This window comes from Haemaphysalis longicornis, unplaced genomic scaffold (genome assembly GCF_048455015.1).
Source record: "Haemaphysalis longicornis isolate Haplotype H1 unplaced genomic scaffold, Haemaphysalis longicornis Haplotype H1 scaffold_9, whole genome shotgun sequence".
Taxonomy (NCBI): Eukaryota; Metazoa; Arthropoda; class Arachnida; order Ixodida; family Ixodidae; genus Haemaphysalis; species Haemaphysalis longicornis.
Window position 1 is genome coordinate 122,049,083 of NW_027526460.1, and position 25,942 is coordinate 122,075,024.

The 25,942-nt window shown below is 50.4% G+C and overlaps 1 protein-coding gene across 1 annotated transcript; it reads right to left on the reverse strand.

The window, feature by feature from the left end:
* Positions 1 to 918: 918 nt before the first annotated feature.
* On the reverse strand, positions 919 to 20,010 carry LOC144153405 (uncharacterized). The gene is made up of 5 exons (XM_077685052.1): positions 18,790 to 20,010; positions 17,550 to 17,769; positions 14,791 to 15,079; positions 10,978 to 11,175; positions 919 to 930 (listed from the first exon to the last, which is right to left on the reverse strand). The coding sequence occupies exons 1-5, from the start codon at positions 19,724 to 19,726 to the stop codon at positions 919 to 921; spliced, it is 1,656 nt and encodes a 551-aa protein (XP_077541178.1). The 5' UTR covers positions 19,727 to 20,010.
* Between the last annotated feature and the right edge of the window lie 5,932 nt (positions 20,011 to 25,942).

Below are 25,942 nucleotides of genomic sequence, written 5' to 3' on the forward strand. Positions count from 1 at the left end.
GCTCCTCGCGACGTCACACGAAAACGCCGCAGAAAATGGGCGAGCGTAGAGAGGAGGACAGCATTTTCGAATTAATTTTTCTACTAAATAAAATCGCGTAAACGCGCCCACAGTGGTCGTAACATGGCCTGGGGACTCCGGACTATAATTTGCGCAAGTAATCCCGCAATGTTTACATATCGCTTCAGTGTCCCTTTAAAGAATGACGTTATTTCACGTCTCAGCTAACCGAACTGCGTGACATGGCATTTTTTTACGTCCATAAATCACGATATGGGTTTTGCGTCGGTAATCTGAACTTAGCCTAGCTCACAAACCCAATCCGATACCACTAAGGACTCCGGACAGGTCCCTTTGGGCCGTTTAACGTCCGCGTTTAAATCTCGTACCAGCACAACAGACATACCATCCATCAGTACGGGCATGAAACCTATACACCATTTTCCATAAGCAGCCGGGAAAGGAGGAAAATACTCTCAAACCAGTTCTCTCGGCGGCCGACCAGCGTTGCCTGAGTGCGCTGGGCTGCTAACATCGCTCGGCGCGGTGTGCTCCGCTGCGTAGTTCAGGAGTATTTCGCACCATGTGCTTAGTTTTTGGGGAACTTTCAACTGTTTTAGCCAATGCTACGATGCCGTTCAAGGCGCAAACGGCGTTTGGTCAGCACTGCGCGGTGGTGGGTTATTGAACAACCAGCGAAAGCGAGAAACAGTCACTGACAGCACGCATGTGCACGACACTGCCTGGAGAAAATGCAGTGCGGTTGCGGCGTGTTTTTGCGGCATCGCTTCCCAACGCACACCGAGTTGAGATATCGGTGGATTCCGTTGATAAATCGCAACGACTTTGTACCAACGACCAACTCCAGGGTTTGTTGGGTGCGCTTGGACGGCAAGCAGACAGAGCACAATCCATTTATCACACGCAAAGCTGCGACAGGGAACGGAACCCCCTGAAATGTTAGAAGCAACTTTATCCTTTACAATACAGCATTGATTGGTTGGTTGATTGATTGATTCATTCATTATGGTGTTCAACGCCCCGACGCTTCATGGGTGATGAGGCGCGCCGTGTGGAGGGCTGCGGGTTAATTTTGACCACTTGGGGATCTTTGACGAGCGCCGATACAATACAACACTACAATAACTTCTGGTTCCTTGTAGTCAATTTAAAATACCACATATTGTTTGGTCATTACAGCCGATTGGCATTAAACAATCCCCTTTTCATCTAATCTAACCTTTAAAATCACGGCGTTTTGTTTACTTTTTTTCAGGCCAACGCATTACACTGCCAAACGATATGAAGGGATAACTTTCTCCATCGCACACTGCTGGTCGATAGCAGGATAAGCAGGCAGCCAAATGTGGAAACGCAGCTCGAGATACGCGTGAACGCTGCATTTGGAAAATAGCTCAACCTGTTCACAACGCGGTCAAAGGAAAAGCTTCTAATCCTTTTGCGTTGCCACGGAATCTAAAGTATTACAATTACAAAACAGTTACTGCTGGTCGCGTAAAGCATTTGCGGTGCAAGCAGCGGTTTCACAAAGGTGGGCTCCGAGCGACAGGCCACATGCGCTGCGCAGAGTTAGGTCAATCATGATCACGATCATGATCAAGCAATATTAACTCGCCCGAACGTCAACCCTTTTGCTCAACCATCGCATAGTAATTGGACTGATTGTGCGGTCGTGTTATTTTTCAGCCCGGGTAATTTCGTTTCGTCAGTAACCGTCATAACTCTAGTTAAGAAAGATTATATTGCATTGCAATGTCAACAGCGTAGCAAACGCCTCGTCGAAAGTCCATCGCGAGCACGGATCACCGTGACCCACATATGCTGTGCGCGCTCCGCATTCGACGTCCGCGCTTCCGTAAACATGACTAATCGGTGAACATAACAAGCACGGTGGCATTGAAAACACGTATTTACTCCCCGATATCGATTTATATGTCACTCGGTGCCATACCGGTACGTTTGCATCGCGGAACTGCGGAGCACCACCGGCACCACCACCGCACTGCTACTGCTGCTCGCAACAGCCGGAGTCGGAATTTCCCGCTCTGGCAGCAAATTAGGACCTAAAATCCGTCCGCAGATGATGAAAAAAAAAAAAAACAGAACACACACACAGAAGCACTGCAACCGCTAACCTAACGCCAAACCACTACGGTTCACTCGGTAATGCACGTATACCGAGCAGACGCACGCAAAGAACGGCGCACTTAACAGCCCAGCGCGGAGGTTTCGGCGGTCGCTTCATAGACGGCGCTAGCGTCTGGTCAGAAAAAGCAAATGGCGGCGCCCACCTGTAGCAGGGGGGTAAAGCGAGCTCCGAGACCGTACAAATCGTGGACGCTGACATGATACAATTTTCATGGTTGCCAGATCAATTGTATTCAGTCTTCTAAAAAGTTGTTCTGTAATTATTTGACTAAAACAAAAAACTGAAGCAAAATAGTTACAAATAATCGCTTCAGAAATTAAAACTAGCTTTATAAAAAACTTCTAGTGTAATTAATCTCTTATTAGCGGAGAAAGAGTAAGTGTGTAGTTCAGTTTTGGTTTCGATTTTCTTTAAGTGTGCTAGGAAGTGGCGAGGCCCTTGCGCCTGACTTGCGTAGTGTGTGTGCAGTCTTCAGCTCAGATCTGCATGCGTGCAAAACGTGTACAACTGGTACAACTTGGATGCACGCGCTGAGCAAGTGCCTCCCCGGGCGCTTGCGAGGCTGTCATTCTTTCTTCACGTTAAGCACCCTATCTATCGACGCCGGAACTGCCGGAACAGCGATTCTGATCTGACTTTGACTACCGCAAGTTCACTACAGGCTACGGAGTGGCAGCCGGCGATCGTTCCCTTTGGAAGAGAAATAAAAGGAGCTTTTATAATCGTTCAGTTCCAGTTGTATTATTCATGGAACTTCTTACAGCTCTTCGTGCTTCGAACTTTCGCGCAAACGTTCGTGAAGGTAGAACGAAAAAATAGGTAACGAAATGGGGTTTCTTTTTTAATCAGTCAATGTTCTCTCCTCGCGCGCTCTGTGCGGTAAATTAATGCCCATTCAAGACTGCGCATTCAGCCCCACAAACTTTCCCTTTGAAATGGTGGAAAGCACCTAGAACTTGACGAATACAAATAGAAAAGAAAACGGGACACGCCGCGGACTGTATTTCGCATACTCCCTTGGCATGCATTCTTCCACTCCGTTGGCCTGCGATCGACCGCGCTCTTTCGTTCCTGTGCTTCAAAGCGCCGCGACTCACCGGCAATATCAGCGTTGGCCCATGCGATGTCTTTTTCGTGTGTCAATAAAGGTTTTACATTGAGCTAAAGCCACAGTCAGTTCACTACACTTCGTTTGAAAAGCATTGAGCGACTCGCAAAATGTCACAGAATGGCAAATAAAGCGGCACAGCGCAAAATGCACGGAGATCATACGGAGATTCATTTCTGTGCACCCAGTACGGATCAGCTGACTCCTTGGCGTCCTCGCGCATGCGATCAGTCGCATTCGAGCTTGCGCGCAAGTGTTGCGCGAGCGTTGCCACATCTTGCTCAAATAGTCTCAGTACATACAAGTCGCACGTACGCTAAACCAAAAACACGTCGGTTACCTACCCACAGGAGATAAACTACGCAATGCTGTCGACGCCGCCTACACAAAATCCGCCTGGCCAGCGGTCCACCATGTTACAATTTCTCCCGGCATGCTTCGCTAGCCGGACGCGGAAACGCCACAGTAGCACGTTGCCAGATTACAACCCATCGCTTTCGTCGTTTTTAGTAAGCAAAAGCTCAGCTGGCAACCTTCAAATCGTTGTATCATGTCTGCCACCATGTGTCGTATGGTTCCAATGCATTGGCTCAGCGGCGCGCTTTCCCTCTAGAGTCAGTATATTATCTCTATGACCTGTAGCAAGGAAAATGGTGTATAGCTGCGCGTGCACGCCTCCCCTCCTCCTTACCACTATTTTTCACTACACAACTGCGCACGCATAAACTGGGAACCGGTCATATACGCGTGATTAGAAGTGACACACGCCGCGACGGCGGGTTTCGGTCGTTTTAGGGGGCAGCCCTTCGGCAGCAGTTACCTGGGCTTCGCGGGAGCGGCGTCTGTTTACGTCTGCGTAACCGAGTGAGCGAGCGCAGCAGCGACGAAAGAAAGAAAACGGAGAGGAGCGACAGCGAAGGGTGAAGAGGAGTACGACCCGTGCGGCTACCGCGTCATCTCTCTCACTGCCTTTATTTCACACATGTTTCATGTGTCGCCACCAAGGAGCGCCCCCCCCCCCCCTACACTTTCCCCAGACGCTGTTCCATTCTCCGCTAATCCAAACTTCGTGGCGTTTGCGCGGGAGGTTCAAACACTATATGCAACAACATGCTCGCTGTTCCTTTGTGCGAGGCTAATCCGAACCACGTGAAATTTGCGCGGGAGGTTCGAACACGATTTGCAACATTCTTGCCGGCGGCGGCGGTGCACTGAAAAGTAGCAGCGGAGTAGCGCACGCCGTCGTACGTTCGATGATCACGCGAACGCTTCCTTAGACGCAGTAGAAATGCGCCGTGACCAAGAAGACCGCAGTTCCTGCTGCGCGCAATTTGTAGTAATCGTCAGTGCATTTTTTAAATGCAGAGCATTTCTTTAACTCACATGTAGCGTCCGCCGTCCGTCCGCAACAACTCAGCGCGCAGGTGCGCCCTCTCCCCCACTCCTCCTCTCCCGCAACACGCTACCCTCCTCGCTTTCAACAACTGGTCCGCACCCCTCCCCCTACAATATATATATATATATAAAAAATAATAGTCATCGGCGCCTGGTTTCGATCCCACGACCATGTGGGCGGAACGCGAGGTACATGGTGCTCTTCCCACTGCGCCACAAAAGCGACACAGAATCAAAGGGTACGAACGCGCCTTATATTCTTGACTCATTCAAACTACGTCAAGAAGCTGCTGATACACGACAGCAGTTGCATCGATCTCGTCTTCACCAGTTGCTGCAACGCACGACCACTGCTTAAAGGGGCACTGACACAAAAATTTTGCATCTTGTTTTTTTTGTTGCGATAAGTAGCTAGTGACCTACTTATAACCTGTAGAAACCTCATTTGCTTCAGCGTGCGACGGTTGTTTAATTAGAGGCATTTTCAATGCGGCCAGTCGCAGTTTCGGTTTCAGCGAGTGCCGCGAAACGATGGATTTTGTGGATTTTGTGTGAACAAAGCTGACCACGTGACCGTCGGAGGGATGTCACAGAGCAGAGCCGCCGTAGCACTGTCGAATCCGCATCGACGGCAGTTTCTGCGAATGCCCCCACGTACTGATCTCGTGAGGCGCTTAATTAAAAAGTGACTGTGGATGTGACGCAGGCGCTGCGAGTGCAAATGCTACCGCGGCTAAAGAACGACGCGCGACGCTCGAGACGGTGGGTGGCAAGACGCGCGCTGGGAGCAGCCGGCCGGTCTGCCTACAGGTCCGCCTACAGATGTGTTCGGCTCAGCACTGCGGCGGATATTCGAGTGCCGCTCTCGTAAGCGGTGCAGATTACAATTTTTAATGCAACCCGCCATCGCATCATTAACTCCTTTCTCACGTAAGCCACCATGGTCGGGACTTGGGGACAATTTCGTGCAGCGGTAACAAGCTATCACTCGAGCTACCTGCGCCGGCCTGGGCCACTTCGCGGCCGTGGCCGCCGCCTGCACAGCGACCGTGCGGCTAGCTCAGTGAGCTTTTCGTGCCTCCGGCGCGTTTTCGCATCCAATGGTAATAAACAGTAATAGAAACAGAGTGCCTAGAATCGCTGTAGAACTTTGGTCGCGGCCAGCTGCCCGATTAGCTGACGAAATCACGGCGTCTTCGCCGCCAACGATCGGGTTGTTCGTTCTCGAGAGCTGAAGCTCCGCCCTCCGGCCCTCCGATTGGAGCGGCGAGCCGCGCGAGCCGGCGCAAAACGCCGGTAGTGCGGAAGCGGCAAACACAAACTCGTGACGTGTTTGGATGTTGTTTATTTACAATTGCGCGTGGTCCTCTGCTGGCTGCTCGGTTGCGTTTCGCACACTTCAAAACTGATTTTAAATATGTTCTAGGCTGTATTCGCCGCTGATATTTTGCAGATGATGTATGTGTGTTCCCACCAATCTATCTCCGAAGTTATCTCGCCTTCAAAGTTTTGTGTCAGTGCCCCTTTAAAGACCCCTTAACAGTACACTTTAGCGACCACGAAGCCGTCGTTCTCAGCGTCCAATACAACGGCAACAGCAACAAATAAATAAATAACGACTTACAACAACCTACTCCTTGCCTTCACTTCTTGCGTCACGCAAAAAAAGAAAAATTGGGCCCATGTCTCCACGAGGGGGGACTCGAGTCGCAAAATCACGAAAGTAATAAATAATATATGAAATAAATAATAATAATTAATAGTAATAAGCAATAATAGTTAACACATTCACTACCAGCTCACCCCCCCCCCCCCCCCCAAACACTAACGTTAACGCAATACACCCACCCCCTACGCGACGTATTTACTCGAGTCCCCCCTAGTGGGGAGATGGGCCCATTTTTTACGCCCATCCATGCTTCTGTTTATTTTTTGCAATAATCTGATAGCCGCACTATCACCGTTAGCTGCCGAGTGGGCAACTTGCCTAAGGGGCATCAGTGGAGGCGAGAGGGAAAATAGTGGGGAAAAATTCCCCGCATTTCCCCGAGGGGAAGAATGTGAAAGTGCGAATGCACGAGTTGAATTTGCGCGGTTCGGTAATGTTCGCGAAAGAGAGATCACACACACACACACACACACAACTACAAAGAAAGAAAGATGCATTTATTCACAGACACCTATTTGTGTTGTCGTTGTACTTGATTGCTAGAGCGGATCTCAGCTTTGAAATTTTGTGTCAGTACTCCTTTAAGCGGGTGCATTAGCCCTTCTCACGCCCGATTCTTGGCCAATCCCAAATCCCCCACGTGGGTATGTGCTATGTCAGCGGCCAGGCTGCGCGCGCCCATCTCCACGTGTGCGGACATCGCCGGTGGACGCAGGTTCAGGGTCGCTTAAGAAGTGCATTGCACTTAAAAGAGGTGTCAGCGGTGGTGAAGAGGAGCCCCGGAGCGGCGCCGAGTAAATCGATGACACCAGAATGAAAACTGGGGGGGGGGAGGTTAGACATTTACTGCTTTGCAGTAAAAAGCCAAAGCAAGAAATTACGCAAACAAATATATCGCCATGATGTCGTGGTCTACATAAGGTACCGATTGCTGTGTTCGCTTTTCACCCAGTGAAATTGCAAAAGGGACGATCGTCGTGGTGCGAGTACACGTAATACCCGCATATGATCGGTGCGCATAGGTTGTGACACAAAATGAATTACAGTTAGTCATCATTTTAGGATAGTCAAAGTTAGTGCCCTGACTGTAGTCCCCGCCTCCCCAAATCAATCGAAAATTCCGGAGGGGGAGAGTGGGCCCCTTCCCCTTCGAAGTGTTCCCCACTCCTTCGCATGTGTAGCAACACGGACACATGAGTGGCCCATTTCGCGGCGATTAGGCACGACGCTGAGTTGGAGCGCGGCAAGCATCTGGTTCATCTTTGTCTCACGACATAATAGTTCACCAATAACGTCCAATAAATTTATTGCACTTACAAGGAAGCGTTCCTCTGTAACGAATTTATTCTGTTCCCCATACAATAACTAGTCGGCCGATCTGGCGGCAGGTGGGCGGCTATACCGGATCGCTGGTTGAAACATTGATTGAGTCTCGCCTGTGCTAGCTAAATATTAGCGCCTTTATATTATAGTATCTTACTTCGCCAAAACATTAAAATATTTCGCAGCAGAAAAAGCCCCTTGCCACTATTGGCGTTGAACGTTTCATGCCACACTATTTCAGTCGGTAAAACGTCTGCTTGTGTTTGAGGGATAAACCACATCGTGTGATGGCACCTAATCGGCAGGGACAGCCCATGTGCGCCTGCATTTCAAAAAAACCCGCCGGCATCTTCCCACGGGGGAACTCGAGTAAATGCGTCGCAGAGTGGGGGGGTATCGCGGGAATGTTGCGTAATTGGGTATGGTTTGGAATGCTTAATTGTTAGTTCGTCTTTATTATTCTTATTTATTGAATGAAGGAGAAGCGAAGGCAAGGAGTGTAAAGTTAAAGTCTGTCTTTATTGCTTGGTGCCGTCAAGCAAAGCGTCAAGTCAAGCGAAAGCCAAGCAAAGACGCCCTTGACTGAATTCCGAACGCGCGCTCCGCCGCTTATATACACACCGCCCGCGTTCGAGGGAGAGGAGTACGGGGGAGAGACGCGCATACGCACACTTCCGTACACAAGCGCGCGAACTTTCCACGTACCCACCACGCCGTTATCACGTGTACACGCCCTGCCGCCGAACTGTTGAGCGCGACGCAGCGCACGGGTAGCTACGACGCATGCGCGCACAGACGCACTCCCCCCGCACCGCCGCAGCTGTTGTTGAGAGCGACGGAGCGTACGGGGTACACGCGCTCCTCCCGCACCGCCGCACCTGTTGTTGAGAGCGAGGAGGGTACGGGGGAGAGACGCGACGCGCATGCGCAGTGAGCGTGTGGACGGCGCCGACAACATCGACGAGTGACATCGCGAGCCTAAGAAATGCTCCGCATTTAAAACAGCAGAAGTTCGAAGATGGGAAAGGTTGCTTTAGGCAAGAGAAAACGGCTTCTGCTGTTTGGCTGCACGTCTTTTCGGCGCATTGCGCGTGTCCACAATACCCTCCGAATTTTACATTTGGGGGACACGAAAGAGTCATGTCGCTGCCTTTGCTAGCGCGATTTTCGTAGCCGAGGGCACAACATCCCACTGCCTCGGAAAGCCAACACACAAAGAAGAACACTACTCCTGGGCGCGTCCCAAGCAGCCTCAATGCATACGCTCCGCGCGCCGATTCGAATGTTTTGCCACACCCCCCCGCTCGGCCGCAACGAGCACGTGCCCCGGCCGCGACGTCACGTACGCCGTGTGACGCACCTAGGGCTAAGTCAAATGGGTAGGAACCATGCCCCATTGCAAATTACAAGCTAACGAGTTTTAAAGGCGATATAGTCTTTCTTGGGCTACTTAAACCCAGAAATTTTGGTCTGCCTGTCTGTCTGTCCGTCTGTCTGTCTCTGACTCGACTCAGCCACCCGGCCAAAGCAAAATAAGGCCTGCGCAATAGTCTTATATAGTCACAGCTAAATGTGCCCGTCTAAGTCCGGTGTAATGTTCATACTTGTCAATATTGTTGAAGAACAACAAGACATTACGCATATATAAGACAACAAATTAATACAGAAGTGATATTTGCAGCGTTCCTTTATAAAATTCGTACATGTTTGATTTTGGCGAGAGAAAATACTTCATCAACTGAAGAAAAAAATATCACTCCGCCGTCGCCTGCTGTCGCCCGCGCCATATAGCTTCTGGCGGCATTTGAAGAAATCAAGTGGCAAGAGTTACGAAAGGTTCCACTAGATAGGTTCCACGTTCTGCTTGCAACGCACGTGGAGTATGGAAACGGGCGCCTCGACTAACGCGCGTCTTCGCCGTACGGCAGCGTTCGCATCGAGACACCCGGTTTGTAGCAGTGGAACGCGGGAAATTTGAAGTGATTTAAGCAAACCTTTGGCGTCTTTACCTTGGGAGGAGCGCGACGCAAGAGGAACAACATGAGAGGTGAGCAGGACAGCGAAGGGAGGCATTTACTTCGCAAAAGCCGATAAAGACTATCGTCTTTTGACGGCATTTGCAACGAAAGGAGCAGATACGCGGCCAATTTTTTTGTTTAGTGCACTCCATGGACTGCGTTCAGCGTGGCAGGTCGTTTTTCGCAGAGGAAATGGGCGTAATATTTTTCCCCGATATGATCAACTGGCCCAAATACAATATGTTGAGACGATGCAGCACTTAATTGTCGCCAGACGGATATTCTTTCTACAAGTAGTGGCGAATAATGACGTTCGATATTGCAAATCGATTGCGTGTATAGCAGCGGTTGACTAGCGATGTCGGAGCAATTGTGAATTGTGGATACATCAAAGCAGTTCGCTTCGAGTTGTGCTATTTCGCTCGAGCGACGGTGTCAGCTGTGTAAGATTGGCTAATACGAAATTAAGCTTGATTGCCGGCTAGATTGCTGTAAACTCAAGGCAGTGGCAAAGACGAAAGTGCTTGTTAGCTGTAGAGCGTGGTTTTGAATTCCCAGTACTTGTTCTTGCCGTCTTGTAGAATGCGAACGCACTCTTCACGTAAATATACATGACAGAGTGTCCTACTAATTGCACCTTCCACTTTTTCTGCGTGCAAAAACGCTCTAGATAGTCGCATTTAAAAATGAACTGGCATTGGCAGCCATGGAGGAAGAAAAAGTTAGGAGACGGCGCAGCCGGAGAAACGTGAAGCCTATACATAAAAAGTAAAATCGAAGTTGGCCCAGGCGTCACTGCACCACGTGACCCCACCGCACCGCCTCTGTATGGGCCGCCGCGCTCTTCAATTTCGTCTGCTCGAAGCTGCTCTGCGGCCCGTTGTCGCGAAGCCTGCTATATGTTGTTTTTTTTTCCCACGGCTTTTGTCTTCCGCACGTACGCGGCACTCCTGCCCGCACACGGGCATGAGATCGCCGAGCAGACAAATGCAGGAAGGACGGGGAACAGCTACCGCCAACGAAACACGAGAGATGCCCCGGAGTCGGAGCCCACCCGACCTTGGAGGGCCGACTGCGGCGGCTTGAGAAAGGGAAACGGCGGAGGGAGCGGCTTCAACGGACCTGGGCTTGCGAAGGCTAGCTGCGTGACGTCATGCCGTCTCCGAACTTTTTTTTCCTCCATGTTGGCAGCAGTGTTTAGCAACCTTAGGAGATACTAATCAGCCCGTGGTAACGCGGCATCCACCAGAGACGGCATCCCTCGTAACGAAGAACGACGGAATTTGAGGCTCACCTCCTCCAACCAGGCGTACAAACGCGGCATGCTGCGTGTCAGCTCCTCGTGGCTGGTGTGACCAAGCTTTCGCAGGAGAGACTTGCCCGGCGAGAAGTGCAGCGAAGCTTGGCCTTTTCGGTCGCCTTGATTCAGGTGGATGACCTCGATCGCGATCACCGTGTACAGGCCGAGCTCGAGTGACACGCGCACCAGGATCTGTCGACGACAGAAGAATCCGTCAAAAACCGGCATCTTTTGCAGTGTGCGATCTTAGCAGTGCTCCGGGTGAGTGCGGATGCATTTAAAGTAAATGGGAAAAATAAAACGCTCGAGAATCTACCCACTAGACCGCGATACTTCTTGCTGATGAAAATGTGTGACTAAAGAGTTTATAAAAATTCAATAGGCCTGCAGTAAGGTGTAGAAGAATGCAGAAGAGAAAATAATATTTTAGCGAGAGGTAAGATGGCCGTATTTTCGTCGTTTCGCTGTGACCGGTGGCCGCGACTCGGTTCCCTAGCTGGCACCTGCGGCAGCTAGGGAACCCAGAGATTCCCTAGCCGCCACAGCTGGAAGCGCCCCTCACCGCCCAAAAACAAGTAAAAATAAAATAAACAAAAATTAAACAAAAACAGAAAAAAAATGAAAAAGAATTACAAACAGAACAGAGAAGAAATCGCATACAGTAGAACCCCGATAATACGACTTTCAAGGGACTTCGAGGAAATGTCGTATGACCGGGGTGTCGTACGACCGGGGTGTGGGTGAATGCCGGCTGTCGGCCGCTTCGACGCACGAACTGGTGCGGGCCCTGGGACGAGCAGCACAAAAATTGAACGCACGTGTCGCGCGGCGCCTTGAAACTCCGCGCATTCCGCGGAAGGTCGCGCCTGCTCGCACCGGATGCGCTAATGGCCACCACATGGGGTTGGACCCCCACGAAGGACTCGCTTTTCCCTCTTCCCTGGCCCCCAGCGTCAGGGTGGAGGGAGGATGACGACAAGGAGACGACATCGGAGACGCGGTCCGGGCGCAGGAGAGCTCGGCCCGTCTTTCTCGGGCTCCGCGCGAGTGCTGTTTTTAATCGCCCGCCGGGCTGTAAATAAATGCACAGTTTTTGTATCGGAAGCTGACTTTGTCGGTTGAGGATACCCGGGGTCAGATCCTCAGCGCTACTGCGGCTTGGAGGAGAAGGCCCGGGGAAACGAACATCCACGAAGATAACTCCGGCCTAGTAGACGGTCTCCTGCGACAGGTGGGCTAACAACTTATTTAAACTACAATATTTACCAGGTTCTCGTGTGAATTGCGAACCTTTAGCTGAAATCCCCAGTTAAAGAAAAGCAACGCCTATGTTGTGCCCCTCCCCGCTTTATGACTCGAGCTGGCTCGCCAGCCAAGCGCCACGCGCTACCCGATGTAAGGCCGACGTGGTCGAGCAAATTAAGAGGGGAAAAGGCAAGTGTGAAACTGCCAAGGCCAAGCGACACGAACGCAAAGTACAAGGCGGAGGTGAACAAAAAAACGGCATTGACGTGCATGGTGGAGACACCCTTTGAACGATTCCGTGCCGTCGCTATTGAGTCATAAGGCTCAACAAATAGCTGTTTTCGGTTCCCACAAGACGCAGCGACGCGAAATAGATTAGGTAATGGAACCTTCGCGAGTAAACCGTGTTGCGGCGAAAATTATAGCGCGGTCTTGCTACAGTGACTTGCTGCGGCGGCCAGCGAATGACCCAAAATGGCGGTGTCAACGGGTACGTGTCTCCACCCATCGCCTCCTGTGTTTTGCTCCACCCTTGCGGCGGACGCGCATGAATTGAGGCACTCTAGGAAACAAAAGAGCGGAGTGACAACACGGCTTTGAAAGACACTGATAAGCAGAGATCAGAGACATAGGGAGAAAGAGCGTCCTGAAAGGAAGAAACTTGGATCGAGTGGGCGGGGAAAGCGGCTTTTCGGTCATCTCCGTGGGGTTGCGTCGTATCTGTTTTCGCGCTGGTTGGCGGCTCAACGGAAGCGTTGAATTCACGGTTCATCTGCCAGCTGAACTTCAACTTCTCGTGGTTGGCGCGGTGACGGACGGCGGGCTCACGGGTACCCGCTCACGAGTACCCGCCTGCTTGTTTGCATCTGTTCTGTAAGTGGCCTGACCCGCCTGCGGACCTTTGTACATCAAGCAGTATCAAACGGGGGTTAAGAATAAAGAACGTCAGGACAAGGCGGCGGAGCGGTGTAAAATATGGGAAAAGCGACGGTTTATCCGCGCCTGGTTTTGTCGTATGAAGCGGACTGCGTGCACTCGAGCGTCATATCATCGGGGTTTTTAATGCATTGTTCCTATGGGGAGTTCGCCGGGACCACGGTTATCCGTCGTAAAAAGCGGGTCGTCGTAAATCCAGGGGGACATATCAGCGGGGTTCTACTGTATATAGAAGGGGCGGATGGGTGGGATTCGTCGCCAGGCTTCGTCGTCAGAACGAAACCAAGAGGAGGCAGCGAGCTGAGCAGACGGAGGAAGAACGAGCTGCACCCCTCTAGAGAAGCGTAGTAACCGTACAGAGAACCAAGCTAAACAATAACATTATTTGTACCTCTCGCTACGCACACCCAGGCCTAATTGAGTTAAGCCACAGCCAAATTTATTTGTTTTACTGCAACCAGAAAACGCAAACAGACACAACTTTCACTTTTGCCAAACGCTTACGCTTGCGTACTCAAAGCATAACGCACGATGTTTCTGGAAAGGAGCCAGAAATGGGGATCTGAGGCCTTGTCTTCTTGAGGTCCGTATGCACGCCTGCGTACGTGGCACACCCCCGCGGTGGGGACTGGTGCCGAAGGGTACGCTTTACGAACGCCAATTGCTTGTTTGCTTGCGTGCTCGTTCCTTTCCTGGCTCACACAGAGGTTCATTTTTCAGTTTCATGCACTCCTCTATTCTCTTTGAAACAGCTACGAATGAAAACGACTTCAGACATTGTACTTAGCGTAATTACTGCACGAGAGAAATTTGTTAATGCGGCTTTATCAACGTGTAAATTAGCGTGGTACACATCGGTCCAAATTAGGGCGCAGTGGGATGCGTTGTTTGAACGATCACCTAAGCCTGTCAACATTCACTCCGCTAGTCTGCAGCACTTGATTGGCCAAACGACGAACACGACAACGACAATAAACAAGCCAGTGAGGCCACACCGGTTCGTTCCACCACACTGGAAGATATTCCGGAACACGAATGTGCTCTCTCTCCCCCAAACACTATCTGACTATCTGGAAATGGTGCAGTGATCGTCCGCAGCGCTCCTATGAACCTAAGACTGAACGCATGGCCCTCACGTCTCCAGCATTTGTGGAGCACCTTAAGTTCGGTAATCAGATCGACAATGCAATACATATAGGTCCGGTCAAGCCAACCGTGGGATTAAAACCTGGCACCTTTCAACATCGAACTATGCGAAGAAAAGCGAGTCAGCTGTTCTTTCAAAGAAGCTTACCGTCTTTACTAGTGCTGAGGGAGGCTAGAAGAACAGACGAGGGTATTAAGGCGTTCAACAGCAAACATACTTTGAGTTAACGAGAAAGAAGGTTCTCGCTCTAGGATTCTAATCTATTACGAGAAAACGAGGCATGCACAGTAATCATACAGCTTTAGCGACAGAGAAGCAATCGTTGTAATGGAGTTAAGCAGCATTAAAGTTAAGAGAAGGTGTTGGAACTTCTACATGTGCGCACCGCTTTTCCAGTGCGAACGCGAACACCCGCTCAGATTAAACTAAGTACTCGAAGCACGTGCTACAGCAGCAGAACGGCACTGCTGGACTCTAACCTGGATAATAGCTGCGAAGTTGGCAGCCTTGCGTAACTGGGTAGTCATGATGGTAGTGCGGGCAGCTTCGTAGCTGTCGGAGGAAGGCGGGTTCAGCGAGCCCAGGAAGTCGTTGCATCCGTTGTAGATGGTGGCCGCCACGTGGGTTCCCAGCTCATCCGCGCGCCTGACGTCGTATGGGGCAAAGTGAGCGTCCAACTTCTCAGCGAGGGCGTTCTGCTGGTCCTGCTCGAAGCTCGATTTCTTGCCCTCCCAACTGTGGCACACGTACTGGTAGAAGTCCGCACACCTACGCAGCGTTGCCCAAAAAGGACCACGGTTGTTTAGGCACGGCGCTGTTGGTGATATGCCGATATGGGCACGAGTAGAGGACAACTATACTCACGTTGTTGGGATATTTTCCTGTAGGTGCCATTTAAAATCGTAGTGTGAAGTTTTGAGGTAGAGAAATGCGAGTGCCACAGGACAGCGTGGTGTTTAATCTTTCTCTTTTTACCAGGAGCAACTTAGATGTTACGAAGCTCCGGTGCGAAGAAATGAACGCATCGAACTTTATCATCTGCTTATTTGCTTTCAAATGTAACCGGTAACTCGTTAACACGCTTCTTTTGATTCTCAGCTATCGCCGGCGTGAAACAATAAAAGAATGGAACTGTGCCTGCCTGTTTGCTTTCGAAAGTAACAAAAAGTAACTCGTTAACTTGTTTCTTTTGATTCTCAGCAACGAGTTGACGCACGTAACTAATCTCGTGACGCACCTGGTCTGGTGAGTGACCATGCGCACCCTGACTGGACGAGTTCCTTGCGTGACGTATGCGCAGAAAGAGGTAGCTGCAAAGCTGTGAACGTGGCACTTTAGGCATCCCCGCGACAAGAGCCCCGGTTTTACATTATTTCAGTCGCTGCCTTCACAAACGATGCAGCACAGGCGATCGAGTTCTGTGCAACAGACACGGAGCGCACATTTCGGAAACCTATTGATGCACAATTCGTAACTATTCTCCCGCAGACAGGTGGCCGTAAGCGAAAGCGCTGCTGTAGCGAAAGCGTACTAACGTGACACCACCAGGCAGTGTGACGTCCCCAGGCAGCGCCAACTAAAACAGCTTACCATGGGACAATAGTCAAGGCGGAAGAAAAAGTACAAACATTTATTTCGAGCAAGCGCTAATGTGGAAGCGCCCGACCGGTGAGGAGCCTCCCAGTCAAGGTAGCCCTGGACTTTATTTGCCGTCCGCCAGCCGACGCTGGGACGCGAGGTAGGAGCTGGTCATCTGGCCGTCCACTGCTCCTAGGTGGGTGTGAATTGGGTGTTAGGGATGGGGTGCGCTGGCGCTCACATACCATTTGGTACAGAGTGCAGGGAAGGGGGAAGAACTTGCCAGTGGAGGGGTAGATGGTAGGATACATGGCGAGAAGGAGGGTGACACGAGGAACTAGTTTGGAGCCGTACGAAGGTACTCGCCTCGGCCTGGATTAGGACTACGACGGAAGACATTTTTTGAGTTTTGCGAATAGTGTGCGAATATATCGGCGTAGCGGAAGGGCAGGGAATAGATACTGGGTGCTTGATACGATGACTCACTCTGTGAACGCGCGCCGCAGCATGCGCCGCTCCGTTCACCTCCAGGGAAGCGTGCCCGAAAAAAAAAAAAAAAATCCGCGTACTGTAACATCGTCCTCATAAGCTGAGAAAGGGTATCTTGAAAAGCATATACCTCACACATAGTTCGTTCAGTAAACTGAATGCGTTTGAATGCCACTTTTGGAGAGTCTTTCTGTGTGCCTTTACTTGCCGCTAGTGTCACTAGATAAGGTTACAGAGTACAGGACATCTTTAAGTGCAATGCACTTCTTAAGCGACCCTGAACCTGCGTCCACCGGCGATGTCCGCGCACGTGGAGATGGGCGCGCGCAGCCTGGCCGCTGACATAGCACATACCCACGTGGGGGATTCGCCAGAAATCTCCTCGTCTTCCTTGGCAACGGGGGGAGATGGGCGCGCGCTGCCTGGCCGCTGACATGTCACATACCCACGTTGGGGATTGGCCAAGAATCGGGCGTGAGAAGGGCTAATGCACCTGCTTAAAGGAGTACTGACACGAAATTTCAAAGCTGAGATCCGCTCTAGCAATCAAGTACAACGACAACACAAATAGGTGTCTGTGAATAATTGCATCTTTCTTTCTTTGTAGTTGTGTGTGTGTGTGTGTGATCTCTCTTTCGCGAACATTACCGAACCGCGCAAATTCAACTCGTGCATTCGCACTTTCACATTCTTCCCCTCGGGGAAATGCGGGGAATTTTTCTGCTATTGTTCCGTGCCGCCACCTCGATCATTGGTCAGTTCGCATCACGTGGCATTTCGTAACACGGCGATGGTTCGTGGTCGCGGTCATTTTGTTGTTTATGCGTTTTCTGTCGGTCAACTGTGGTAGACTCAGCTTGTCCTCCCTACTGTGCGGCTGCGCGCGACTGGCGACGCGTCCCGAACGCGACTCAAAGAATGCGCTTCGCAGAATTTGATATGCAGACGTGTGTCAAAAGATGCCGCGTAGCCGCGCCTTCGGTAGTGTTGTTTACGAAGGACCTCGTCAAAGTTAGCGGTGAGGCGGCAGAAGCGAAAATCTGGCAACGCTGATAAACACCAAAATGGCCACCATTGCTCACGTGAGTGCCTCAGTGATGATACTCTGTACTTATCTGGTGACACTAGTTGCCCCCAGGCCCTGACGGTTCTTGTGAGGAGAGGCACGTACCGGTCGTGTTTGGAGTCTGTGAGGCCGTCCAGGTACCTCTTGGCGGCGATGCACTGGGGCGTTTCGCAAGCCACGAGCACGACGCCTCCGCTGCTGCGAATGAAGTAGGCGACCACGCTGAACAAGATGATCAGCAGCACGGTGAGCGAGAGGGCTCCGCCCAGAGCCAGGAAGCGCTGCTGCTGGCTGTTCAGCTCGCTCTGGCCGCCTTCTTCCTCCTCTGCGGCATCACGCACGCGGTTGCAGAAGTCCCAGAGATTACCACGTGAGCAAATAGCAAACGCCACAGGCGGCCATGAAGAAATAATACAAGTCTCGTTCCACCACTCAGTGCACGCTACTTTGTTCCAGCGACAATGATGTCAGCCTTAGCGCAGACGTCAAACAGCTAACCTAGTCAAAAAGGAAACAGTTGAAAACACTGCAGCTATTCACCAGTTACTTTCTTGCCCAGCTACTATGATGTCACATGTCCTTGTGGTACCATGAACAGCTGCCGACCACAGCCTCGCAAGAAGAGCGACTGTGCGGTTGCAGTGGTGCCTCTATACTGACCACACCGCTTGGACGATGACGTGCAGTTAATAGACGGATAATTTCATTAAACAAGTTCCCTTATTACTTCACCGCTGAGTTGGAACTATTGGCGGGTAGATATAAAGAACTACGAACCGGGTTAGGTTCAGGGCACCTCTAACAAATTTAGAGAACCGCGTGGGCAAAACGAACGAGGTAACGGATCACATGCGCTACTACTAAATCCGAAGATGTCTCCCTTGAATTTGGCGTGTACTCCTTTAAATGCTTTTTCACGCCTTGGCAGCAGGGCACTTGCGTGCGCGCAAGTTTTCCGCTTCGCAACAGGAGCAGTCTTGTTGATATGACACGCACCCGACGACAATGTCTGCTTTTACACGCAGAGCATTGGCGTTTGTGCCCACGGACACAAGATAATTAGGAAGACCTAGGTAAACGACATTCTTGAAATTCGGGGCTCTGTTTTACTGTCTTCTCCGATATAAATTGACTACGCATGGAAAAACATCAAAGCACATTACGGGGATAACGGCACTTTTAACGTAGCTATAGTAAGCGAGCAAAAGGTTGAAGTGTGAATTCATCGGTCGTGGCCAAGCTACTCAGCTTACACTGATTGTGGCTTGCCTAATCTCAATATCCCTCCTCGTCTGTCACCCTGGAAGAGCGAACCATGCTATATTGGCTTTCAAATAAGGCTTACCGTGTACAACTTTCCTGGGGACTGACACGGGCGCCTTGTCGGGCGCAGCTTCGTTCGTGCTGTTCGGTTTGGTCTCTCGGACCAAGGTCGGTGACTTATGGCCCGTTGCCCACCTTGCTATATTCACAGACTTGCGTCTCACCATACCCGTCAAATTTAGCAGCGCGCGGGATGCAGTACTTCGGATCGTGTCTTTCCGGAAGGACTGGCCCCTATTCAAGCTTCTCGTGCTGTCGTGAGGCCGCTCCCGCTGAGTGGCAGTCGCTACAGGAGACGGCGGGGAGGACCTAAGCGTTTCGGCGGCGGTGTCCTTGCGCGACGCCTTGGTACCGGCGGAGGTGGCGACAGGTGCTGCTTTTTCCGGCAGACCGTGCTTCAGCGCCCCTTTCCCTTCCGTGTACTCCCGGGTCTTGGCTGCCTGGCTCGCCGTCTCCTCCATGTCCGAGCGTTTCGTGGTCCGCCTCCTGACAGGCGGCGGTGGCGGCGCGGTGGCGCTCTCCCTCGGGGGACCTTGCGGCAATGATGCTTGCGCCCCGTCCTGCTGTTCTGGCCGGATGGTCTTCCTCGAGGATGTGCCTGGCCTCGTCGGCTCAAGTGTACCGTCAGGTGGTTCCGGCTGGGCTGTCTTCTTCGGAGGCAATTGGGGCCGAACCGACGTCTGCATGCCGACCGGTGGTTCCACATGGGTGGCACGTGGTTTTAAACCGCCGGTGACCACTTTGGGCGCTGCGCATGGTGTTTTCTTCTCCTCGGCTGAGCTCTTGCACGATGCCTTACTCTGCGTAGAGGAAGCAGACTTGGCAGTGGTGCTAGACGACCCGCTTTGCGTCGCCAGGGCCTTACTAGCTTTGGGTGCTCTCTGGGGACCTTGCTTGGTCTCGGCCCCAACAGTCCGGGGCCCGGCTGGAGGGGGGGCTTGAGGTCCCTTGCTACTCATCTCTCCGGTTGGCGGTACGCGATGGCAAAAGGCAGGCCCGATCTAGCTCGATGCTATTTCGATGAAGTTCCGTCTTCTTCTGGGCTCGGTCCTGGAATGCGCGGAGCTCGTGCTGCGTGCCACGCCTCGCTGTAGTCATCTTCCTTTTCACCGGGCTGAAACTACTGGACACACAAAACTCCCATTTATTAAAACTACGATATTAGCAGAGGGAACAGAGTATGCTTATAAACTTTACATCTTTAGTATGTATTTCACTATCAGAACATTAGCATTATTGTCATGTCCATGCAAGTGCAAGGTTAGTTCATTATCAGATCATAAGAGCACGGGACTTGAAGGACAGGCTTCTTCAGGGAGTTGGGGAAGTTGATAATATTGTTGATGGTACCAATCGATAGGCACATACCCGGTCAGGGAATAGGAAGTAATTACATGACACGGACGTTTCCAAGGAAGACGATCAATGCGGTGTCTAATGACATGTTTGAACACACAGAGACCATTCGACGTTCTGCTAAACATGTCAACTGATTGGGCGTTATTCCGCTCCGGTACAAGCACAAGGCAAGCACTTTCAATGCAATACATTATCGTGCGCCCCGCTGCTAAACCCGCCTAAACGTTACCAAACAACCATTATTAGTGGAAGAATGCTTAGAAATAAGTCCAGCGAGCACTGAACGATAGAAAATGAATGACGTAACACTAATGCGTAAGACTTTAAGGTAGCGAAGCTGTACGCAGCAGTGGCGGTTTGCCTCTTTTTTGCCTCACGGCGTTGTTTAATCCTCGCCTCTGTACGAGGGACCACAGCTGGATGTTCGTCTTCCTTTATACCACACGGTTTTGCGCCTCAAGTGGCCTCGTGGCCTTCCTTCCTGGCGCGCCCTTAGGGCTGCTGCGGCGGCATCCTTGCCTTCCTCAACCACTTCCTGCGCATGCATCTCGCGCACATCTCATTTCTCTCCTCGCCTATCTCTCCCCTTAGCCTCCCTCTTGAGCCGTTGCTCTGTGACGGCGCATGCGGATGGGGGTGTGGTTTGACCTCTAGTGCTCAAGGGCAAAACTGGTCATCTCGAGAAGACTGCCGAGAAGGCGCAGCAGGGCTTGCTACGTCGGCGCGATAAAGTCACGGCGCCGGGCATGGCACCGACGCGCCCTGTGTTGCGAGGCTCCCGAGGGAAAAGGCTCGTTGGTTTAAGGTCAATCAGTGCATAGCCGGCTGCCGTCCTGGGCAGACGACGCCGACGAACCCCTCGCACGACTGGACTTTCTTCGGAGTCGGTTTGCGGCGAAAGAAGTCTACGCGTTTGAAACGTCGTTGTCGTTACACGAAGGGGCTTTGATTTTTTAGAACGCGAAACCTACAATAAAAAGATGTGGTTGAGAATCTAGGTATGGTTAGTTCCACTGAATGATGGTTTTTATACTTTATGCCATTAGTTAGTATTTCATTAATGTCATCATCACCAGCCTATCTACGCCCACTGCAGGGCAAATGCTTCTCTTATTAATCTCCAATTATCCCGGTCCTGTGCTACCTGCGACCAATTTATCCCAGAAAACGTCTTGATCTCATCTGCCCATCTAACTTTCTGCCGCCCCCTGCAACGCTTGCCTTCTCTAAGGATTCATTCTGTTACCCTTAATGACCAACGGTTTAGCCTTCAAATTACATGCCCTGCCCACGTCCGTTTCTTCTTATTATTTTCTACTAATATGTCCCTAACATGCGTTTGTTCTCTGACCCCCTCCGCTCTCTGCTTGTCCCTTAAAGGGGCCCTGAAAGGCGTTTTGAGCACACTAAATGAAGTAGCGCAATCCTTAGATTGGGTCGTCAACGTCATCTGCGCCAAGTATTACTCTTTTACGCGCAGCGGAGAGCTCACACTTTTGTTGCAAAGTTTGTCGCTTTTTTCTCACCCTTCTCTTCGTGTTTTTGGATGCCGCCATCTTCACATGTCTACATCATCTATTCCCAGATGTTCGTCATGAGCTAGATATCCTTCTATTGGGCGGAATTTTAACGCACTTCCGGCAAAGAGATGAGTCGCCGGCTCAGCGTCGGCTCGGCGGCTGATCTGCCGCCGGAGTGCCGGAGTGCTTGGACATTTTACGATAAACGAAACAAGTGTAAACAAACGCTTAACCGTTTGTATTGAATGCAACACGGCCATAACACGACATGGATATTTTCTTACCTGAGTACGTTCCGTAACGAAAGCGTTGAAACCCCGTGGTACTTCTTTCGTGCAATCGCAGAGAACGCCCTGAGCCGAATGCCCGGGTTTGGCACATACACTTTATTCAATTTCAAAACAATCCAGAGATGCGTTTCGAACGAACAAAACGTCACAACATGCGTTGCAAGTCTGAACCGCGATTGACAGACGATGGGTTGCCTCCTCCTGCCCGTCGTAAATTCGGCGCTCACCTCGCGCGCGGTTTGCGGGGACGAACAACAAGCCGAATGGCTTTTAGCCACGCACACTGTACGTACCCCATGCGAGGTTCAGTCGCACGTCTTTCGAGAAAGATAATCCAGACCATGGAAAGCACTATCCACCCGCAGAAGCACAACGTCACATTTCATCGCGAAACAAAGGCGTCCACAACACATACACACCATCGCCTCCTGTAATATCAAACGCATCTCGCACATCCCAATGGGAGTGAGTGGTACGCCTGCAGTGCCCACATGTCGCGAGGTGAGGCCGCAAGCTGAACCGTGATCACGCAACCGTAACTGATTTCTGGAGCGGTTTGTGCCTTGTTGCCAAAGCAACCGATGTTTGAGATTGTCAAAGAAATGGCGCTCGCTCCAGCGCTAGAAAGCTCAGAGCCGCGCCGGAGCATGTTTTGCCAACGTTGCCGCTCTCCACCACGCGTCGCCCCAAGCTGAACTGGTCAGATGATTGAAGCGTTTTGTGCACGGGTTCTGTATCGGTTTAAAATGTTTTGTTCACATGCCGCCGGCAGAAATTACCACCGCCGCAAAATAAGACCCGGCACCAGCGGGGCCACATCTGATACGGCGCTTTCTGGATAAACAGTGTGCGGTGCATGAAAGGAACCGAGCGCACAATCCTCCCCGAGCGGCTGCGAGTTCGCCGCCGATAAAAAGTCACGTGCCGCCGATAACTGCAGCCACGTACAGCGCGAAAGGGCAAGGCTAGGCCGACTCACAAATGCGGCCAGATTTTTCGTTCGCTTTTCCAGCCTTGAGCGGAGTGCGGGATTCATGGTGTCAACAAAGCTTGTCCGTAGCAGACAGCAATCTTAGGAGCGCCATAGCGGAAGTACGTCACCGCTGACGAGCGCAGCATCATGAGAGGGAAGGCTCGCGCGCCGTCAACAGCGAAAGGAGGAGGAAACGAGGCGCGACGATAATGCGCGGTTTTTAAATGCAGAGCATTTCAGTAACTCACGATGTCACCCGCGTTGTCCCGTCGTAGTCCGCACCGTCGTTGTCCGCACCCCTCCTCCTACACTACATAAAAGAAAATACTATCCGGCGCCAGGTTTCGATCCCTCGACCCTGCGGGCGGAGCGCAATGTACATGGTGCTGTACCCACTGCGCCACAGAGCCGACACAGAATGGGAGGCTACGGACGCGCCTTATATCCTTGACTCATTCAAATTACTGCTGACGGGCGCTCTCTCGTCAGCAGTTGCCACAAGTTTCATTTATTTCATTTCATTTATTTGCTCCTTAAAGGCCCGAAGGCATTACATAAGGGAGGGCTTGCGCCAAGGTATAAGAATACATACACCGAAAATAACAACAAAAACAAGACTACAATAAAAAACAACATCAGTTAGGAATAGCGAAACTATTGTAAACATAATTACTCGAGTGAGAGAGAGAGAGAGAGAGAGAGAAAAAAGAGAGAACGTGACAACAGAATTTTCACAATCGATTCGGCAGGAGTATCACGTGAAGGCTGAAAGGTTCGCCGTTTCAAGTTTTTTGCGAAATAATTTTCGGTTAGGGCATGAAGCTATGTCATTTGGTAGGGAATTCCAAATTGCTATTGCGTGAGGAAAGAAAGAACTATTCATTGATAATGTACGGCACTTGATTCTAGAGATTGGGTGACTGTGGTTAAGACGGGCAGAAGCTCTTGGTGGGGGCGTCAATAAAGCATGTCGTGATTGTGACGGGAAATAGAAGGTGTGTAGAAGGCACAAACGAGCGATAACGCGGCGTGTAGCGAGGGTGGGGAGGTTGATGGACTGTTTGAGTGACGTCACACTGACTGTGTGGGAGTACTGCGATGTTATAAAACGGGTGGCACGGTTTTGTATCGATTCCAAATCGTGAGAAAGATATGATTGCGAGGGGTTCCAAATTGATGATGCATATTCTAGCCTTGGTCGAACGAACGTTAGATATGCAAGTTTTTTAACATCGGCGGATGCGGTTTTAAGGTTGCGACGGAGGTAGCCAAGTGTGCGTGAAGCGTCTGAGCAGATGGATTCGATATGGGACACCCATGACAACGATGACGTCAGATGAACACCAAGGTATTTGTACGTAGTGGCCGGGATTACTGGTACTGATTGAATTGTGTACAGGTGTTGAACAATAGTGTGTTTTCGGGAGAATGACAAGACTTTGCATTTTTTGAGGTTTAATGGCATGAGGGATTTATCGCACCAAGTAGAAATTGTGTTGAGATCGTGTTGCAAGGAGTGGTTGTCAGAGGGAGAGCGGATGGGGTTATAGATGACGCAGTCATCAGCGAATAATCGTAATTTTGTTGTAATATTGGTCGGTAAATCGTTTATGTAGATGAGGAACAACAATGGTGATAGGCTTGCGCCTTGCGGGACTCCAGAAGTTACATTGGCGAGCGATGAGCGTTGGTTGTTAGCGGTAGTATATTGCATGCGGCCTTGTAGGAAGTGTTCGATCCAGCGTAGTATATTAATGGGAATTCCAAGAGAAGAGAGCTTAAGCAAGAGAAGATTATGGGAAACCCGGTCAAACGCCTTTGAAAAATCCAAAAATACTGCGTCTACTTGGAGGTTGTCTTCCATGTAGTAAAAGATGTCATATGTAAATTCTGCTAACTGCGTTTCGCAGGAAAATGACTTTCGAAAACCGTGTTGATGTGGATAGAAGAAGTTAATTGTTTCCAAGTAATTCATGAGGGCAGATGCTATTATATGCTCGAGCAATTTGCAGGGGACACTTGTGAGCGAAATAGGACGATAGTTAGCGGGGTCTCCTCGATTTCCCGATTTAAAAAGCGGCACAACATGCGCAACCCTCCAGTCATCGGGAATGATGCTGGATTCTAAGGATTGCGAAAATATCAAGAAAAGTATCTGACTGGATAGAACAATAGTGTTTTTCAATAATTTGCTGTTAATTTGATCAGATCCGGCAGAAGATGACAACTTAAGTTCTTTGATGAGATTAAAAATGCCTTCACAGCTAACGTGGATAGCGGACATCGTGCTCACGCAAGTGGTTGAAGTGGGGACAGAAATAGCAGCGTTACTAGGGGAAAAAATGGAACAAAAATAGTCATTTAAGACATCTGCACACTTATCGTTATTTATTGGCTCGTTGCCTTGGTCTGTAAGTTCTATTAGATTAGAGCCGGGCTTATTGCTAATCATGCGCCAAAACTTGTTGGGGTTAGTTTGAAGAATATTTAGCAGGTCTGTAGAGAAGAATTTTGCTTTAGCTTTACTTAACTCCTGAATGTACTGTTTAGAACATAACTGGTACCTGTGCCAGGCCTCAGAATGACCAGTTGCGTTTGCTCGTTTGTACAGACGTTTCTTACGGTTTAGGAGGGATTTCAAATGTTTATTAAACCAAGGGTTGTTTGAATCAGTCTTGACAAGAATATTCGGTACGTATTTCTTGTTTACGTTTAGCATGACATTTTTATAAATTTCCCAGTTTGCGTTGACAGAGCGGTTTAGGTATAAATTTTTAAAGTCTTGAAAGAAATGCTCTAGCTCCCGGTTAAACGCCTCAAAATTTCCTTTCCTGTAATCGCAGATGAACTTTTTTGATGGTGATCTTTTACGTAGTGGCAGTGAAATGCAAATATGTATAAGATTGTGGTCGCTCAAGCCTCCAAGAACAGTAACACTTTGGACGTTATCAGGGCAGGATGTTAGCAGTAAGTCTAGTGTATTATCTCCTCTGGTAGGGGACGTTATCATTTGATTAAGGTTGAAGTCCAAAA

Coding starts and splice junctions, on each gene's coding strand:
- LOC144153405 (XM_077685052.1), bottom strand. CDS start 19,726: ATGAGTAGCAAGGGACCTCAAGCCCCCCCTCCAGCCGGGCCCCGGACT. Junction 17,770..18,789: donor CCCCAGGAAAGTTGTACACG/GTAAGCCTTATT, acceptor GTGATGCCGCAG/AGGAGGAAGAAGGCGGCCAG. Junction 15,080..17,549: donor ACAGACTCCAAACACGACCG/GTACGTGCCTCT, acceptor AACGCTGCGTAG/GTGTGCGGACTTCTACCAGT.